We start from the raw sequence: 20993 nt of genomic DNA, 5'->3' as shown, positions 1-20993 counted from the left end.
TTTCAAATAATATTAACAGAATGATATTTGAGAATCAAAACCTAACCCACCCCTTATACGTTTTCTTCTATTTCAAAAAACTAATCTAACAGTACATTTTTGGTTATGTTTATAAACTAGATAATTTGAAATCTCGTAGATCTGAGGCACTCCCGCGAGATCTTGAAAAGAAAGTGTGGCTATGAAGATGAAAGTGAGGTTATGTCGTGTTATGTTTTTGTAAAGTTATAAAACTACTTAGTAGTTTTGTTCTTCAGTAGATTTTGTTTGGAGTAAGTTAAACGTACCATTGTGTAAAAGTAAATAAATATCAAAAGTGTTTTACATAGTACTGATTTTTTCAAAACGGTATTAGTTCACCTAATCTGCTTTTTTACACTAACTAGATGAAAATAAATAATTCGATTTCATTTGGTAATGTTAAACTTTAAAGTACGTTTTCTAGTCAAAAGTTGAGTTTTATAAGACTTCAGAGATACCTTCAAGTAACTTGCCTTGTAAGTTGTATATGATTTTTATTGCACAACACTCTAAATTTATTGTTCTGCGCAAAACTCAACAAAACTTTTTGTGAGCTAGCCTAATTGAAGACTTTTTATAATCTTTGAGTAATTTATAACCAGAAACTTTTTATTTTATTTTCTCAACAATTTGATTTTTAAAATTTTGAGATCATTGGCTATGTGAATTTGCTATGTTGAGACTGCAAATTATATTCTTAATTTATACTTACGGTAATGAACTTATATTTAACTGAATTCCTTTCTTACTAGAACCTGTACACAGACAAACACACAAAAGAAGCTTTCACTAGCTATGGCGGGATCGCAAAATTGGAAATGTTGGGAATCATATTTACCTATAAATCTACCCATGTCATTCCCAATTCCGCAGTCCCTTGTAAAGGCTGCTTTATATGATTAATACAAGAATTATTATTTCTTCCCCCTCCCCTGAGCTTGTATAGCATTAGGCTAGCGTACCAGTGACACAAAAGTAGTGTCCGAGAGAGTCACGGGTCATTGATTCTTATTGCGCACATTACAATGGGGTTGCCAGTAAAAACTCCAGATTTTGACGACCGGTTAGTGTCTCACAAGGATTGTCAGCCCGTCCACCAATCCTGGTGTCGCAGCTTGTTTTAGTTATGCACAGTCACCACTGTTGGCTCTCTGGTGACCAAGCCTGATAGCCTTATGTAATATGAGCCGGAAACTATAATTCTATTCTGTATTTCTAGAAGTGCAGCAACAAAAACTCTTCATGAAGTAATGTGCTACTTGGCTCAATGGAGGAAACTATAATTCTATTCTCTATTTCTAGAAGTGCAGCAACAAAAACTCTTCATAAAGTAATGTGCTATTTGGCTCAATGGAGGAAAATGTTGCAAATGATCACGGATCTGAAGAATTAACAATTGAGTATCCATTGTCTCCTGAATTGAACACTGCGAGAATAAAGAAGAAAAGGAAGAGGACCAGGAAAAGCTTGAATTTGTCTGTTCTGGGATTAAATTCTGATTACGTTACAAATGGCAGTTTCAGAGTTTCTCAAGAAAGTTCGAGCAATGATGGGTGAGCTTAATTAAAAAGCAAAGCTTTTATAATGATAATTTTGGTAAATTCCTTATCTAGCACCATTATTATATATTTTTTCAAAATATCAAACTTGGGAGCATATTAGAAATAAGTTCTCTAATGATTAAGTATAAATCCCAAGTAAATTATATTTGAAATACGTTTTTAAACCTGTTATAATTTGATTCTCACCAATTCTCAGTCATTGTTTATTTTTACTTGTTGGCTAGTCATAATTTCATCATTTATCTAAGATGGAAATGTATTTCTACATCATTATTTAATGATTGATATGCTGTACAATTCAATAGAAATATATAACAATGCTGGAATAGTTATTGGTGCAACTAGTGCGCAAAGTGACAGTTTGCTTTCACATTTAATTTTTCCTACAGTTACCATTGAATATGAAAAGTGGGTAATTATGGGTAAAATTGCCTGAAATCCATCAAATGTTTTTCTGTGTAATTTTATTATTAATAAAAACCTTAATTTATTTAAAATTGAATAATTTAGTAGTAAATGAATAAAGGCGACTGTCACTCATGTGGTGGCTGTCGCTGTCATCCACTGTTGTCCACTGCCTTCATATTATTATAACGTGCACCACAACACTATACCACAGTTACCAACCTAATTTTGATTTTGCTGCACTGGTGCTCCATATAACCTACTAACTATTTTGCGTTGCCATGTTGCAAATCTGGAGTGCAGAAAAAAATTTTCTCGCACTAGAGCGGAAAAGTGAATCTTTGAGTATTATAATCAGTACAGGAACAGGAACTTTCCGAGGTAGTTGTAGGAAAATATATTTCCAATAATTTTAGAAGCCCTATGGTATGAAGAAGAAGAAGTGAGTTCTTTATTCACAATGCTGGAATATTCAACAAGCAATTGTTCAGTACTGCTTCAATCTCAAATTTGAAATAGATAAGCAAGAACTGGTAAATGATGAAAACATTCTTTATTTGGCGGACTTTTGAGTCCTCTCTACCTCTCAACCTTGATCTTATGATCAGTAAAATGTGAAACTTCTTTTTGAAACTATCTCTAGAATAGAGTCTTCTGTTATGTATGTGAAGCAATGTTCTTATAAAATAGTTATTTCAATTACAGTATTTAAGTACTTGAATTGATTGCAGGTCTTCTGTTTTTTCCAACAATCATGAAATGCTTGGTAAAACGTCCTACACCACTTTGAAAAAAGATTATGAGGCTCTATCGGAAGCTTCTCTGAATGAGATTTCACGTACTACAAATAACGATGTAAGTTTAAGCTCGATTAAAAATCCCATATTTTCCTTGATTTGAATAGATGGTTGACAACTCTGTCAACCAACCATATATTAAACCTATTATCTCCTCAGTCGACGATGACGATCCAACACACTGAAATTTAAAAAAATTACGTTTGATTAGAAGGTGAAAAGTTGCATAAATTCTGGGTATTTAATGCATTATGATACCAGTGACTGTTGACTGTAGAAGTAGGTGTGATTATCTTGCCTCACCAACCGACTGAAGGTATCATTTTTTACAAGCTTGCCGTCGCCTACGAGATTCTTGAAAGAATCTCGTATGCTTCAAGATTTCTTGATTTTGCTTCTCGTCTAAACTATAGATGCCCATGTCTAAGCACATGATCTGATTTAATATAATTTGTTTTTAACTGTTGGTTCTCAATGACAATAACAGAGATTAGAAAATTCAACCACTACAGTTAACCGCTGTGTACGTTAAGAAATACTTATGTATGTTCCAAACATCTACTCATAAGAATTGACAAATGAAAATTAATACTTATTCTGCATTGATTGTTTACACACTTTTTTAGTGTGTATAGTTATTTATGTTTGTGCATCATTTTCTTATAGCACGATTTTTTGTTATTTTCTACTACAACAAATTAATATAATATTTGATTTATTTCATGAATATTCTTTCACAAATTCGACTGAGTCATTGTCAATATTGTAGAACCGTTCCATAATTGAACAAAAACACACATATCTTGTCAAATTCTACACAGTTTTATTTGGTACACGACCATGTTTTCGTGACCACACCGGTCACATTTTCAAGTTGACTATATTCTTTCAAGCTATCTCCACAATGCCTACGTTTTGAATTATATTATTAAGATGTGACCGTTCCTGGAATGTCATGCCATTTTGCATTGACCAATCTAACATGAATACATCTATGTTCTATAAAAAAAATCCAATCCAAACAGTTATAAGCACATAGGGTTTAATGAAACTGTGTCATTTTAGAAATATAATTTAATTACATTATATTAATTGTGACATTATTTTTGGCGTCGCATGTGCCCAGCTGGCAGTAGTCGGTAGAGCAAAAGATTTTTGAATACTATTATTATTTTTATGCCTCCTGAAAGAGAAATACCATAAACTTCTTACCAGCTCTTCAAGGAGCTCAAATAATTCTCTGCTTCCAACGGCTGCAAACGGTGGCTGCTTTATCAATTTGCAGTTCTCACGACTGATCTGGTCGACTCTGCAATTATAGATGCAGAAGATATAGACAGATATAAGGGTTCTGAATTTTGTACTAGACAATATGGTATCGACACCAATACCACTCACTACCATCTGACAAAGGGGTCAGCAGTGTGAGATGATACCGAGCGGAATCAAAGGCAACACTCTATCAGAATACCTTATAAATTCCATTGATTTATAATGCTACTGCAACTTAATACTATGACCCTTGGGTTCTTCCAAATTGGCTGTGATGGTTCTGAATAATTTAAATAAATCTTGAGAATGTAATATTTCTGAAGATTTAATAATCAATGCTGTATATCGCCGATTTATCCAACTTATATGGTGAAGAATACAGTTGGTTGATAATTTAAATAATTTGTCAACAATAGAATTAAGATAGACTAGAACAAGATTGTTCATGCATGAAGATAGGATCATAAATGAAGGATACACCATTCAACAAATGAAAATATATAATATTCATGAAAATATCAATGAGCAATAATGAAAAATAGGAATGATGAATATAAAAATAATATGAGAAAATATATATTGTAAAAATATTACAGATAGCTCACAAAATGTTTTACTTTGCTTATTAGCATAAAATAATATATCTCGTGCTTTTTTAATCAGCATATATTCTGTCTATTTCTATAGCTCAGCTATCGACCTGCTATTGCTTGTCGAATAAAATTTATAAATCTTACTTCCAACAATATGAAAAATTAAATATTAAAATATCTCAGGGCTTGAGTTCGGCCTCTGGTGGAATTCGGAAAAAATAATTTATCTTATGAACATGAGCTTCAGAAAATTCTTATAAATAACTGATAAAAAAGATTAATTAAGTGAGCTTATATAATGAATCAAATATTAATAAATATTTACTCTGTGCATACTTAAATAATAAATTCTCATAAATTGTTCTTAATAGGACTTTCCCTTAAGTTTGAATATTTGCACAAATTTCAATATTAAGTTTGATTTTCAAATAAAACTTTGACAAGCTAGCTTTATGTAATTGCGATTGATTCGTAGCACTGAGGGCCCTCTTAAATAATTTTTGAACTCACGTGTAGATCTTTCACAATTTTTGATGGTGGCCTGGATTTGTCTCGGTGTCCTAAGCCTTTTCTGGTGGGCTGCTGTCGTCCTCTCCAGTGGGAATATTTAAATTTATCAACTCATGTCATACTGCGACATCACTGAGTTATATGAATTTTAGTTTTAATTACATAAACCAAAACTTAAACTTTGGCAAAAAATTAATTTAATAAGGGATTCAGTCTAATGCTCTCATAATTTGGTGGGTGTCCCTGGTGACCTCTGGCAAGCAAGTGGGCTGTTGGTCTTCCCCTATTCTCTTTCGAAGATACTTTCTCCTTTTTTAATTTGCATAAAATTTAAATATCCTTTCCCATTGGTGGATTTTAAATACTCTGCGATGACACAATTTAGTACTGTCAAATAGTTTGTAATACAATAACATATTACTATCTTAAAATTGAATATTTCTATCCTTAACTCTTATTTTATCTTAACTACATTGTTCTGTGCATTCTATAACAATTACAAATTTTTATAATTTTAATAAAGATCACGTGGAGATTTTGAATTAAATAATTTTTAGCACCAAGCAAATACTGTATTATGATTGGTACATCCCTAGAATGTGCTCAATAAAAATAAATCCTATTTCCTTTATCATTTTGTTTTGTTCCGTGCATTCTATAACAATTACAAATTTTTATAATTTTAATAAAGACCACGTGGAGATTTTGAATTAAATAATTTTTAGTGCCAAGCAAATACTGTATTATGATTGGTACATCCCTAGAATGTGCTCAATAAAAATAAATCCTATTTCCTTTATCATTTTGTTTTGTTTTTTATTATTTTTTTTCATGCTCAAAGATATAATAAATATTTTTGTGTTTTCTTAATAGTTTTTGGTGACATTTATTTGGCATGCTTAGTTTACAAAACCCTCTTATCCTCGTCTTATCGAATGCTACCTAGACACAATTAATTTGCTATAAGGTGTCTGGCTAATTTTCAAATTCACTGCTCGACTGATTACTAATGTCGCTGACAAGCTAATGTCAAAGAACCTAACCTCAAACATTATTATTATTATATTACTAAATAATTATAACAAGACTTTTATTTTCATTTGGCTGTTAATAACCATAGCGTTGAGAGCCGTTATTATCTTATATCTAGTCAATTGATACCGTAACTGTTGGTAACATTTTCTAGCTTCTTGCGTTGAGACCTAACAATTTCTTTTAATAGACAGATTTGGTAAGTACCCAAAATATATTGTTATATAATATAATAATATTCATTTTCATTTTCCAGGTCCTCCAAATGTTGATTAGAGATCAAGACAAAAATGTTATTGGTGATCAGGACAATAAGTTAACTAGTGAGTTGAATTGCTCAAACACTGATAACACTTTGAAAAAGGATGGAGGACTACTAGACTTGGAAAAATCACCTATTTTGAGTACCAACACTTTGAAAAAGGACGGAGGACTACTAGACTTGGAAAAATCACCTATTTTGAGTACCAACACTTTGAAAAAGGGTGGAGGACTACTAAACTTGGAAAGATCACCCATTTTGAGTACCAACACTTTGAAAAAGGACGGAGGACTACTATACTTGGAAAAATCACCCATTTTGAGTACCAACACTTTGAAAAAGGACGGAGGACTACTAGACTTGGAAAAATCACCTATTTTGAGTACCAACACTTTGAAAAAGGACGGAGGACTACTAGACTTGGAAAAATCACCTATTTTGAGTACCAACACTTTGAAAAAGGACGGAGGACTACTAGACTTTGAAAAATCACCCATTTTGAGTACCAAAACTTTGAAAAAGGATGGAGGACTACTAGACTTGGAAAAATCACCCATTTTGAGTACCAACACTTTGAAAAAGGATGGAGGACTACTAGACTTGGAAAAATCACCTATTTTGACTACCAAGACTTTGAAAAAAGATGAAGGACTACTAGAGTTTGAAAAATCACCCATTTTGAGTAACAACCCTTTGAATAAGGATGGAAGACTACCAGACTTGGAAAAATCACCCATTTTGAATTCCAATTGCCATATAAAGAAATACCGACGTTTAAAGAAGAGGAAAATTCTTAATGACACAAATGTGAATGATGAGTATGCTAATGTTTCGAAATCAAATCATCTCCAAAAAAATGAGTCCCAGTGTCGTGATTCAAACATGTTACCGAACGAGTTTAGTGACTTATCGTTTTCTATACTTGAAGAAATTTGCCAAACTACGGAACTGTCTTTCAATCGTGATAAGGATGATCTTAAAAGTAGTAATGATGACGATCTATCTAAAATCAAATCCGCAAGTGTCTTATGTGGGAAATTGTCTTCAAACCTTGGAAAAAAGGAAAAGAAATCGGTCTGTGATAAATTAGTGACTACAAACTTCAAAGTGATCGAGAGAGATAATAATTCTGATGTTACCAGTAGAATAGTAATTGATAGTAACGATAGTGATAGAAGGTGTGGTTCAATTTATATAAGCAATTCAATCAGGGAAAGAAAGCCAATTGCAAATTCAGGATCAATTAGCACTTTGCTAGAATCCGCTAAACTTTTGGATGATTCTGAGTCTGTATCATATCTAGAAGAAACAAAAAAGCAAAAAGACTTCAAATTGATGTGCAGAAAGGAGAAGCTAAATGATGGTAGTTATATCTGCTTTGAAAGTATCTCCAAAGGCAATTACAAAAATGATAATCATGACAGAGGAGCTTCTAAAATTCGTGGTAGAAATGACAACAAAGTTTTATTTGATAAATCGTCTCTCATGGATAAGTACAATATAGATATGAACAATACCTTGAATATTTCTTCACAACAGTTTGATGACTTGATCTCATGTGCTGAAAAGTTGAATTCTAGTGAGAAAACAAAAGTTGGAATTAATTCCAGGCTTGAAATGAACTCCAAGAGTTCGATTGAGTTCCATGAGCAACAAAAAACTCTCAATGAGATAAAAACTGGTTTGCTTAGATATTGTCCATCAAATGGATTAAGTGAAGAAGAATCTTGTAAACCTACAATTCCTGCAAATAGTTCTAAGAAAATTCCACATTTTCAAAAACTAGAAACCAATAAATCCATGTTATCAGAAAAAGGCAACAGAAATGCAACAATTCCATCAAAATTAAGCAAGATAATGAGAAATGAAGCTCACACTAGAAATGATCCAATAGAGTCAGAAACTCTTGTCAAAAGTGTTGAGACAGATAATGTTGATAAGTTATTGCAAGAATGGGTTTTTAAAAAGGATAGAGAGGCATTGATTTGTGAAAAAGACAACACAACTTCAGCTAAATGTTTTGAGCAGAGGATGACTTCTGAACAATCTAAACTGGAACTTGGACTGGTTGGTTCTGCTTCTAGACGATTTTCAACTGTTAGTGAAGATCCAACTTCTGAGGAATCTTTGATAAATGATGAAATACTTTTTCCCAAAAATGATTGTACTGCGTACACAACCTTTTCGACTGCTAATGGGAAATCGATATCTGTGTCTAAGGTAGCCTTATCAAAGGCAAACGCATTATTGACTGAGAATGAATGTAATCACACTGCCTCCTCAACTGGCAAGGAAGAACTGAATGCATTGTTTGATGATTTCAAGGGAGAAACAATCGGCATGTCAAAAAACATTTTGATCAAAACTAGTACTTTATCTTATAATAATTGTAATAGTAAATATGCTAATGAGGTTCCAATTTCTACAGAAAACCCAATCAAAGTGTCTGAAAAACTTTTAGTAAGAGAAAGAACACATTCAGCTAGAAAAGAATCGTGTCATCCAGATATCCCTGAGTTATCAACCACCGAGTTAGAATCATCAAATTTAGAAGGATTGCCAAGGAATGGAAGTACATTGTTTAAAAAAATATATTCAAATGAACATAAATTTAGTGGATTTTCAACAGCCCGAGGTAAATCTATAAGAGTGTCAGAGGAAGCATTGATAAAAGCAAGAACATTACTGTCTGAGAAGGAAAACTTTGATACAAATTTGACCGAACTTCCTACTGATGAGAGAAAATCTATACTACCTTCAGAAGAAACACATTCCAAAACAAATACACTACTTCATGAAAAAGAATCAGATGAAATTGCATATTGTGGATTCTCAACTGCTAAAGGAAAATCAATTCCTGTTTCTGATGAAGCCCTTGCCAAAGCAAAACAACTGCTCCATGAAGAAACATCTGATGAAAATACGTTTTGTGGATTCTCAACTGCTAAAGGAAAATCAATTCCTGTTTCTGATAAAGCCCTATCCAAAGCAAAACAACTGCTCTATGAGGAAACTGATGATGGAAATACATTTTGTGGATTTTCTACTGCTAAAGGAAAATCAATTCCTGTTTCTGATGAAGCCCTATCCAAAGCAAAACCACTCCTCCATGAAGAAACATCTGATGGAAATGTATTTTGTGGATTCTCAACTGCTAAAGGAAAATCGATACCAGTTTCTGATGAAGCCCTATCCAAAGCAAAACAACTGCTCCATGAAGAAACATCTGATGGAAATGTATTTTGTGGATTCTCAACTGCTAAAGGAAAATCGATACCAGTTTCTGATGAAGCCCTATCCAAAGCAAAACAACTGCTCCATGAAGAAACATCTGATGGAAATGTATTTTGTGGATTCTCAACTGCTAAAAGAAAATCGATACCAGTTTCTGATGAAGCCCTATCCAAAGCAAAACAACTGCTCCATGAAGAAACATCTGATGGGAATGTATTTTGTGGATTTTCAACCGCTAAAGGAAAATCAATACCAGTTTCTGATGAAGCCCTATCTAAAGCTAAACAACTGCTCCATGAAGAAACATCTGATGGAAATGTATTTTGTGGATTCTCAACCGCTAAAGGAAAATCGATACCAGTTTCTGATGAAGCCCTAGCTAAAGCTAAATTACTGCTCCATGAAGAAATATCTGATGGAAATGTATTTCGTGGATTCTCAACCGCTAAAGGAAAATCGATACCAGTTTCTGATGAAGCCCTATCAAAAGCTAAAGAACTGCTCCATGAAGAAACATCTGATGGTAATGTATTTTGTGGATTCTCAACTGCTAAAGGAAAATCGATACCAGTTTCTGATGAAGCCCTATCTAAAGCAAAACAACTGCTCCATGAAGAAACATCTGATGGAAATGTATTTTGTGGATTCTCAACTGCTAAAAGAAAATCGATACCAGTTTCTGATGAAGCCCTATCCGAAGCAAAACATCTGCTCCATGAAGAAACATCTGATGGGAATGTATTTTGTGGATTTTCAACCGCTAAAGGAAAATCGATACCAGTTTCTGATGAAGCCCTATCTAAAGCTAAACAACTGCTCCATGAAGAAACATCTGATGGAAATGTATTTTGTGGATTCTCAACCGCTAAAGGAAAATCGATACCAGTTTCTGATGAAGCCCTATCTAAAGCTAAACAACTGCTCCATGAAGAAACATCTGATGGAAATGTATTTTGCGGATTCTCAACTGCTAAAGGAAAATCGATACCAGTTTCTGATGAAGCCATAGTCAAAGCAAAACAACTGCTCCATGAAGAAACATCTGATGAAAATACGTTTTGTGGATATTCAACTGCTAAAGGAAAATTGATAAAGTTTTCTGATAAAGCCCTTGCCAAAGCAAAACAACTGCTCCATGAAGAAACATCTGATGGAAATGTATTTTGTGGATTCTCAACTGCTAAAGGAAAATCAATTCCTGTTTCTGATGAAGCCCTATCCAAAGCAAAACAACTGCTCCATGAAGAAACATCTGATGGAAATGTATTTTGTGGATTCTCAACTGCTAAAGGAAAATCGATACCAGTTTCTGATGAAGCCCTATCCAAAGCAAAACAACTGCTCCATGAAGAAACATCTGATGGAAATGTATTTTGTGGATTCTCAACTGCTAAAGGAAAATCGATACCAGTTTCTGATGAAGCCCTATCCAAAGCAAAACAACTGCTCCATGAAGAAACATCTGATGGAAATGTATTTTGTGGATTCTCAACTGCTAAAAGAAAATCGATACCAGTTTCTGATGAAGCCCTATCCAAAGCAAAACAACTGCTCCATGAAGAAACATCTGATGGGAATGTATTTTGTGGATTTTCAACCGCTAAAGGAAAATCGATACCAGTTTCTGATGAAGCCCTATCTAAAGCTAAACAACTGCTCCATGAAGAAACATCTGATGGAAATGTATTTTGTGGATTCTCAACCGCTAAAGGAAAATCGATACCAGTTTCTGATGAAGCCCTATCTAAAGCTAAACAACTGCTCCATGAAGAAACATCTGATGGAAATGTATTTTGTGGATTCTCAACCGCTAAAGGAAAATCGATACCAGTTTCTGATGAAGCCCTATCAAAAGCTAAAGAACTGCTCCATGAAGAAACATCTGATGGTAATGTATTTTGTGGATTCTCAACTGCTAAAGGAAAATCGATACCAGTTTCTGATGAAGCCCTATCTAAAGCAAAACAACTGCTCCATGAAGAAACATCTTATGGAAATGTATTTTGTGGATTCTCAACTGCTAAAAGAAAATCGATACCAGTTTCTGATGAAGCCCTATCCGAAGCAAAACATCTGCTCCATGAAGAAACATCTGATGGGAATGTATTTTGTGGATTTTCAACCGCTAAAGGAAAATTGATACCAGTTTCTGATGAAGCCCTATCTAAAGCTAAACAACTGCTCCATGAAGAAACATCTGATGGAAATGTATTTTGTGGATTCTCAACCGCTAAAGGAAAATCGATACCAGTTTCTGATGAAGCCCTATCTAAAGCTAAACAACTGCTCCATGAAGAAACATCTGATGGAAATGTATTTTGTGGATTCTCAACCGCTAAAGGAAAATCGATACCAGTTTCTGATGAAGCCCTATCAAAAGCTAAACAACTGCTCCATGAAGAAACATCTGATGGAAATGTATTTTGTGGATTCTCAACTGCTAAAGGAAAATCGATACCAGTTTCTGATGAAGCCATAGTCAAAGCAAAACAACTGCTCCATGAAGAAACATCTGATGAAAATACGTTTTGTGGATATTCAACTGCTAAAGGAAAATTGATAAAGTTTTCTGATAAAGCCCTTGCCAAAGCAAGAACACTGCTCCATAAAGAGACATCTGAAGGAAATGCATTTTTTGGATTCTCCACTGCTAAAGGAAAATCGATACCAGTTTCTGAGGAAGCCCTTGCCAAAGCAAAAACACATCTTTATGAAAACGAATATGATGAAGATGCATTTTTAAGTTACTCTACTGCTAAAGATGAATCAGTACTGGTTTCTAATAAACCTTCAGTCAAAGCAAAAACATGTTTTCAAGATAATAAATCTTTTGGAGATGAAATTTGTGGATTTTCCACTGTTGAAGGACAATCCATTGTCACTTCAGTTGAACCATTGGCTAAAGCTAGAATCCTCTTATCAGATGAAGATGAAAAGCTCAATACATGTAATGAATCCATATTGGATAATGAAAATCACAAAGTTGACACTATATCAGAACAACTCTCTCTAGAAGATAGTTGTATTAATAAGCACTTTCTGTCACAATCTCCTGATAAATACAAACCATCACCAAATCGACATTCTCAATTTTATGAAGATATGCCTTGCTTGTCATTAAGTTTTGTTGATGAAGTATCTGAAAGCACAGCAGCCTTCCTAGCTGATGAAGATGTTCCTGAATTTAAAGATCCTCCAGTATGGTTGAGAACGTTTGTCACCAGCCCTTCTTTTGTACAAGATCGATCTGAAGCTCTCTCTCCCATTCTTTGTACTGATAGTGAAATAAAGATGAGAAAAAAACGTGCATGCAGTCCTGTCCTTGGCGTAGGCGATAGATTCAAAATAAGGAAAAAACGATTAAAATTTTCCAAGAGTAAATTGGATGAAAATCAAGTGGCTGGATGTAGCACACCAATTATGAATTCCAAATTGAAGAAAAATCAAGACGACCCATACAATAATTTTATTGATAATTTAAAAACGTCTACTCCAATTTCAATTAATCGAACTAAAATCAAACGAACCATCCAAATTGATGAACCAAATTGTGCCTGTGAGAAGAAGCTCAAGATGATGGACAGTTGGGATGATGATAGTCAAGTTGACCAAACAATTTTCTACCAATTGGATGTAATTGAAGGCAGAAGAAAAGCTACTGAAAATCAAGAATTGTTATTGAAGAATGGCAAAGATAAATCACTAACTAAAATGCAAAAAGGTGCTCTATTTGTGAAGAGGCAATTGGGACAGCGAATACCATTGAGAAGTCTAGTTAAATCCCCAAGAACTTTGTTATCAACCGCTCAACTCATTGGAGAAGGTATAAAGCAGTCAGTCATTGGGATTAACTACGAAAATGCCGCCGAATTCCGATTCAGCTCTTCGAATTCACTCTCAAAATACATTTGTGAAAGTAATTGTGATGGTATCCCAGTTGGAGATAACGCGCTTGTCATTCTTAGTGACGATGGATCAGCTGGCCTCAAGGAAATCAGTCGCGCATTTCTTGCTAGCCCAGGTATTGATCCCACTTTAATTTCTCATGAGTGGATAGCAAACCATTTCAGATCTATTGTTTGGAAACTGGCATCAACCGAACGAAACTTTCCACATTTATTGGCTGGTAGTTATCTAACCTTGGACAATGTACTACTTCAACTGAGATACCGGTACGACCGTGAAATTGACGATTGTCAAAGATCTTGTCTGAGGAAAATATTGGAGACTGATGAGTCAGCGGCTCGCCGAATGGTACTTTGTGTAAGTGAAATATTGGTGAATAAATCGTCCGCCACAAAAGAATTGAAACTGACTGACGGTTGGTATCGAATTAATGCCAGTGTGGATGAGGAGATGATGTGTTTGATTGATAGGGGAAAAGTAGCAGTTGGCACGAAGCTGGTGGTTCAGGGCTGTGAGCTGTTGAACTGCGAGCAAGGCCACGATCCGCTCCACGTTCCAAACACCGTTCAACTCAAACTTCACACAAACTGTGCTCGTCGTGCAAGGTGGGACTGTCGCTTAGGATTTTGTCAAACTCAAGGACCGATATTAGTCGGAAAATTGAAAGACGTTTTACCCAAGGGTGGAAACATAGGACGCATTGATGTTTTGGTTGTTCGTGTTTATCCTCTTGTATATATGTTGAAGACAGAAGATGGTAAAAGTGTAGTGTACAGTAAAAAAAGAGAGGAACAAGAGTGTCTACTGAATGAACGTAGAATGACAGAGCTAATTGAGAAACTACAGTCACAAGTTCAGAGAGAGATGGATGAAATGAGAAACCGGAAATCGAATTCTAATCAGGACGAAGAATCGTTGCCTTCTCAGGATTTAGTCGAGTCTGGTCAAGTAAGTAGCTGGAGATTACTATACAAATAATGACACTAATGTTGTTTTTAAGAATTTAAAACATTTCAATCAGGTGTATTTAATATAATTTTGTTATCTTGCATTTTTGAAAGAGTTCTCAAAACCTTTCTCAGGAACAGAAACTTATTCATCTTCTGATATTTTATATTTCAAAAGTTATAAAAGCTTTTTATAAAGTTGTATATCATATCTTTACTGGGTTCATCCATTACAGTAATAGTATATTACGCTACAAGCACAGAAAGTTAGTGTTTACGGTATAAGGATAGTTATCCTTATATTATTCGGAATATGTTATCCGAATACCGTAAACACCTTTCTGAGAGAGTCGCGTACGATATTTTTCGCCACACTACAGGTATAGCTGACGCCAAAAAGTGAGGCGGTTTCGTGGGTCTCTTGTGCGTTCCAACAGCTGATGTTGTCATCTAGCTTGGCTTAGGTGATGATTTTTAAATCAAAAGAGACAATAAATAGATGCACTGCATCAGCTGTGAGTAGGTTACACCATATAACCCACGAAGCCGCCTAACTTTTTGGCATCAGCTATAGAAGAATAATTAATTGAATAAGAAAGTTTTATGAGGGGGGGAACTGAGCGGCCGGAAAGGATACTCTTTCCGGCCTTAGCCGGAAAGAAACCTGTTTCTTACATCAGACGAGAGTCGTCTGCAAACAATGTCTTTCAGATCTACGTACGGACTGGAAAACAGCTGCTTTCTGTGCAGTGTGGCGAAAAGCTATTTTTTTAGATTTTACACACGTTCAAAAATGCGCACTAAAATCCCTTCTTGAATATGTGAATCTGTGCATTCCTAATTTATCAATCAGATTGATCCTAATCGTTTTATTTAGTGATAAATAGAATATTTAAATTAGTTGTGCATACTATATTAATCATTGATTAAATAAATGTCAAATTTGAAAGTGTGCAAACTCAATCCGAAATGAAATAAATTTAAATTCAAGGAAGACATCAAATACTATTAAATAATCTTATTAACATAGTCAAAACTATCTTGTTGCTAAGAATTTTTCATAAACGTAATTACTAAAAAATATAAAAGCAATAGTTTACCAATGTCATCAAGTTGATATGTAAATTAAATAATCAATTAACAAAATTTATTTTATAATCCAAATTGGAAAAATTAACTTGAGTAATAAATATTAGGATGTTTAAAATCAAATAAATGTATATTTTTATATAAATAATTTACTTGAGTTTGCTCAAGCCAATTACTGTCGACTATTGTTGATTATTACTATCTTGGCCAGGTGAGAGTTTATGAATGGCACATTATGAGACTACCAGGGTCACAGCTTCACGAAAAAGTACTAATTGGATTATCTGCTTGAGCAAACAGTGACATTTAAAGCATAAACGCCCTATACCATTCTTATGCTATCTTTTCTCTATGGTAATAACTTATCACTCTTATAATCTACTACTTATAATTATTTCAACCTCAATAAGCCTAGTATGTGTCTAATCAAATTGCATTTATCTTGGTAGATTCCAACTAGAGATCAAATGAGAATCATGACCAATCTCCGCGAACAAAAGCAAAGAAAATATCAGGAAATACTTCGGCAAAAACTGGATGAAAAAATGAGTGAGAATTGCCCGGAAAAACGGAAATCAATACCTATGTTGAAGGTAGGAAGTAATTTCTGCTACTGCTCACCTACATCTTCTTATCTTCAAATGCTGTAGTTTCTCCTCTCCATGGCTCGTCCCTTTTTCTTTTTCTAAGTTACTCTTTACTTCATGCGTTGTTAAAACAAATGTTTTTTTTTCTAATTTCTGTGTTTTTCCTGATTAATTGAAATTCTTCAAGGGACTCATACCTGCACGCAGGTTTCACACCTATGCAGATATCATCTTAGCATTGTTGTAATATATTGTTATATCCTCAGGTGAATTTGAAATAATGGAATAGTTATATTGTTGGAATATATTGAAATAGGAAATATCTCTTGTTCATTCATACTCTTCTTAATTCTCATTTTTAAATGCTCGTATAGGAGTAAAGTAAAGTATATAAAAAGTAATCGCATTATATAATAAATTCATTTCAACTTGTATTTTAGTACAAACACAAATAAACCTAAAATCATGCAATAGATGGCTTCATAATCAACATGCTTTTCATTTGGTTTTCCTCATTCATTTACAAACTACAAAGTAATTCAAACTTCTCTTACTGTTTCTGTATTTTGATATAAGAGTTTTATCGTAGACTACTCGTGTACTTTTTCAAATACTGTATTGAATAACAACATTAATCTACGTTCTCCGCTCAGGTGAGGGTGATTGATGCACGAGCTTCCAATGAAGACAAGAACTCAACATTGCAGACAGCAATGCTTACTGTTTGGAAGCCCACCGAAGATGTCGAGAATGTCCTGGTTGAAGGCAATACTATTTCATTGTATAGTGTAACGGCTCATGGGAAAAGGTTTGTCCTTATTCTGTTATTCTGTCTTCTTATTATTACTTCAGTTCAAAAATAATTAAACCTACTTTAGATTAAATTTTTGTGGTCACTAATATTAATGCTTGTTTTATTCATTGCTCAATATATTATGATATTCTAGTGTTGATATAGTCATCAACATCATAATAACGCTATCCTCTATTCATGGTTTAAATTGAATCATTACAGTTTTGAATTTACAATTAAAAACATTCATATGTCAATTATTTGCATTTGTTCGACCGTTTCAGTCGATTAACGGCATTGACGCAGGAATTATCTAAACAGTGTGGAAAATGATATTCACTTTCAATAATGCAACCAGACCCTATGGTTAGATTTTATTATGGAGAATGTCATGAGTGGAACTTTAGTATTACCTTAGTAAGATTTGGCGATTGGAGTAACATTCATGACCACTTGACAAGAAACTAAACTCATCAACTAAATATTACACAAGTTAGATTGTCCAAGATCCAAAAGAGCTTTAATTAGATAAGTGTTAAATTATTCAATAAGATACCATCAAATACTAGACATGTAAGTTTAAATACATAATGCAGGAGTGGTTAAAATCCAAATTACTTCCATTCTATTCTCTCCAAGAGAGAGAATAGAATTATGGCATGACGTAATCCTCAATTATTTCTTTTTTTATAAGTTTATTGTTCTTTGAATTCATGTTTTTTTCTCTGATTGCTTCTGTGATGAATATTTAATTTCTTTTCTGTGATAATTTTTTGAAATTTTGATATTATACTGTGATTATACAATACTCTACTCTGTAATACTTTACTTAAATGACAAAGTCAATGTGTTCTTTTTAATACGATGACAAATAAATTCTATTTTATGTTTATATGTTTTAAACGAACAACTGACATTTGATCATAAACCCTTGATACAGTCTATCCAGCAGCGCTGGTCAATGACTTAGCATAAAACTAAAACTTTCTCCGTTTAAACCGAGTATCTGCATACGGGCCTAAGAAAACTGATTTACATTAGAAATTGAAATTCCTGATTTAAAGTTATTTATATTATTATTATATTAGCATTAGCATTACACAATAGTAGATATAACTGATATTTAGAATCGAATCATTGCCAGTCAGTTGTCAGTTGGCTCTTGACAAAGTCGGACGTTTAGAGATTGTGCTCGTCTTATCATTTTTATTCAGCCTGTTTTATTTCGTCTATGAGTTGTAGAGTATAGTAGAACGAGTCATCTTCAGCCGTACTTAGAACTATTTCAAATTGATTTGCGGATTAATCAATACAGTTAATATCTATTTATTAGTACAGTTAATATTTTCAAAATGAGTGCGTGCTCCGTATGTGATTTGTTGGTGGAAAGGTCTGGGAAATCGAGTATTGCTTGTGCCGAATGCAAGTCTCTTTTCCACTCTAAATGCATTAGTGGTGAAGTGGGTAAAGATTTAAGTGATGCTGAAATCAGGATGTTGACTAGCAGCTCGTGGAAGTGCAAAACGTGCAAGGAAAACTTGCGTAAGCAACGATGCGATTCAACGCCTGTGAAAAACACTGATCGGGTTTCCTCTGAGACTGTTACGGGTAGGCCTATGTCTATTGACTTGAAGACTTTCATTGATTTCAAAAATGAATTATTAGCCGGTCAAGCTGTTCTTCAAGAATCACTCAATTCGTGTCGTGCTAAACTGGATGAAAATTCAGGTGTATTGGCCAAGCAGGAGGAACTGATCGCGAACCAGCAAACAATTATAGAACTTTTGCGTAGTGAAGTTGCAACACTCAAGAAGAGACTAAGTGATGTAGAAATGAGGAACGACAATTTAGAACAGTACGGTCGTAAGAATACGGTTGAGCTTCACGGTATTCCGTTGGTGAAGGGTGAGGTGACGAGTGAACTAGTGGTGAAAACATGCGAGGCCGTCGGCATGCATGTCACAGCTGAGGCGATTGACTGCTGTCACCGACTACCTGTGAGGGGACCACGTAAGGAGACGCCTCCCATCATTGTCAAGTTCATAAGTCGTACACATACACACGCACTGTTGGATGGCCGAAAAAGGGTAAAGGACCTGTCTACTCGTCACATTGGACTGAAAGGTGAGCTGCGACAGATTTATATAAATTTGTCATTGACTGCAAAACGTAGAAAGCTTTTTGCTGAGGCTAGGAAACTGCAGAGACAATTTGGCTACAAATATGTTTGGGTGGACCGATCCGGAACAGTAAAAATAAGAGTGGTTCCTGAGGGCCAAATCTATGTGATCAATACTGAAGAAGACCTCAAAGCTGTTCCCGCTACGTCTAAATGTTAAATTATTTTGATCACCTTTTTCGTAGTTCAGGTTGACTTGTTTTTTTTCTATCTATTATATAGTAGCTAACCGGTACTGATTTATTACGTAATTTAATTTAATTTTCTCTTTAAAAAATTCTCATTAACTCTTTTCAATTCTTTGTGAAGCTTGCAGATTGAATATTGAGGAATACGGATTAACTAATGCTTATATAAAAATGTTTTTATATATATATTTTTTTTTTATATTCAAACTTGTGACCTAATAACTTAGGTAAATTAATTGTATTATTTTTAAACGTGTTCTCTTTTGTGATCATAGTGATTCTGAAGTTATGGTTATTTTAATTTTTATCTTGAAATTTATTTTAATTTTGAAAGTAGTCTTATTTTTAATTTTGTTTTGATTTTGCTCGGCATATTGGGCTCTGTAATTAATTTGTGCCGTATGTTACATAATTGAATTTGAAATAGAACCTTTGAATTTTAAATTGATTATTTGACATTGCATAGCCTCAATCGGGCTCTGATTGTAGTTATCTTCTGGTTCTTCCTCTAAGTAGTTTACTTCATATGGTGATCTGTAAGTTTTCAATTTTTGTACAGGGTCTGTTCTTTGAGTGCGCATAGACACTGTGTTTGACGAACTTACTTGAGTGTTAGGTTTGAAATTACTGTTTTGCTGCTGAAAGCTTTGTTGTGGAAACGTTGTTGTTGAAAGTTTGGACGATAGTTTTATTTTTGGAAGCTTTGATTTGAAAAATTTTGTTGAAAGTTTTGGGGGAAGTTAGTTTGTTGAACATTGTGTGGTGAAAATTGTTGTCTACTTTGGAAGGGTCTGTGTGTTTGTTCGAAAGAATTGTCGTGCGACCATTGTTTTTGAAAGTTTTGTTCGTAATTAGGATTTCTAAATGTTGTTGTGTTGTTGGAATGTTTCCTACTATCTACCCTGTTCATTGTTTCAATAGTGGTTTTGTAGCGTAGTTGCTGTAATACAATACTACAATCGTTTATTAACTTATTCCTAGCATCATCTAGGTCTTGTACTTGTAGTACTTGCAAATGTGATCCTAATGTTGGGTGAACTCCATGCACAAAAGTATTTACAAGTGTAGCATTCAGTTGACAAATCAAATTTTCTAATAGTAAACCTGTAACACCATCAAGCTTATACTTAGTAATTACATTCGTACGTTTTTCATTAAGTCTGTTCAAAAATTCAATAGGATGTTCCCTTTGATAGGATTCATCACAGTCAACTCAGCAATGAGTTCAGGTACAGATCTGTTATCAGCAAAATTTTGTTTCAGTGATTTTATCAAGTCTTTTATTGAAGAACAACTGTTGTTGAATGCTACTGCTTCGGCTGGTCCTTCAAGTTTGCACATAGCAGCTTTGAAAAGAATCCAGTGATTAGCTTCTTTTTCTTGAATGTTATCAGCACAGTAGCCGATAGAAAGGTCTTCGCAAGTAGATATGAATTGATGTAACTTGTGAGAAGTACCATCGTATGAGGTATGTATCTCAAGAGTTCATGTGGAATAGGTTTAGTGATTGTTGCCATTTTTGAATCTCTGAAGTTGAAGATAAGACTGGATGCAGTTTTGAGGGTTTGATGAAGTTCTTTTGTTGGTACTCACAACTGGTTTGGAGAGCGTACTTG

The 20993-nt window shown here is 34.1% G+C and overlaps 1 protein-coding gene across 1 annotated transcript in view; it reads left to right on the top strand.

The window, feature by feature from the left end:
- Positions 1-213: 213 nt before the first annotated feature.
- LOC111055817 (breast cancer type 2 susceptibility protein homolog) overlaps positions 214-20993 on the top strand; it is a 37039-nt gene continuing 16259 nt past the window's right edge. Inside the window, exons 1-6 of the mRNA XM_039430964.1 lie at positions 214-497; positions 1241-1574; positions 2720-2843; positions 6449-14542; positions 16080-16223; positions 16871-17025. Of these exons, the coding sequence (XP_039286898.1) occupies positions 1372-1574; positions 2720-2843; positions 6449-14542; positions 16080-16223; positions 16871-17025 (8720 nt within the window). The 5' untranslated portion in view covers positions 214-497; positions 1241-1371. The remainder of the gene's footprint in view (positions 498-1240; positions 1575-2719; positions 2844-6448; positions 14543-16079; positions 16224-16870; positions 17026-20993) is intronic.

This window comes from Nilaparvata lugens, chromosome 6, assembly GCF_014356525.2.
Source record: "Nilaparvata lugens isolate BPH chromosome 6, ASM1435652v1, whole genome shotgun sequence".
NCBI classification, from domain to species: Eukaryota; Metazoa; Arthropoda; class Insecta; order Hemiptera; family Delphacidae; genus Nilaparvata; species Nilaparvata lugens.
Note: the sequence above shows the minus strand (reverse complement) of the source record. Positions and strands in the feature narration are given on the sequence as shown.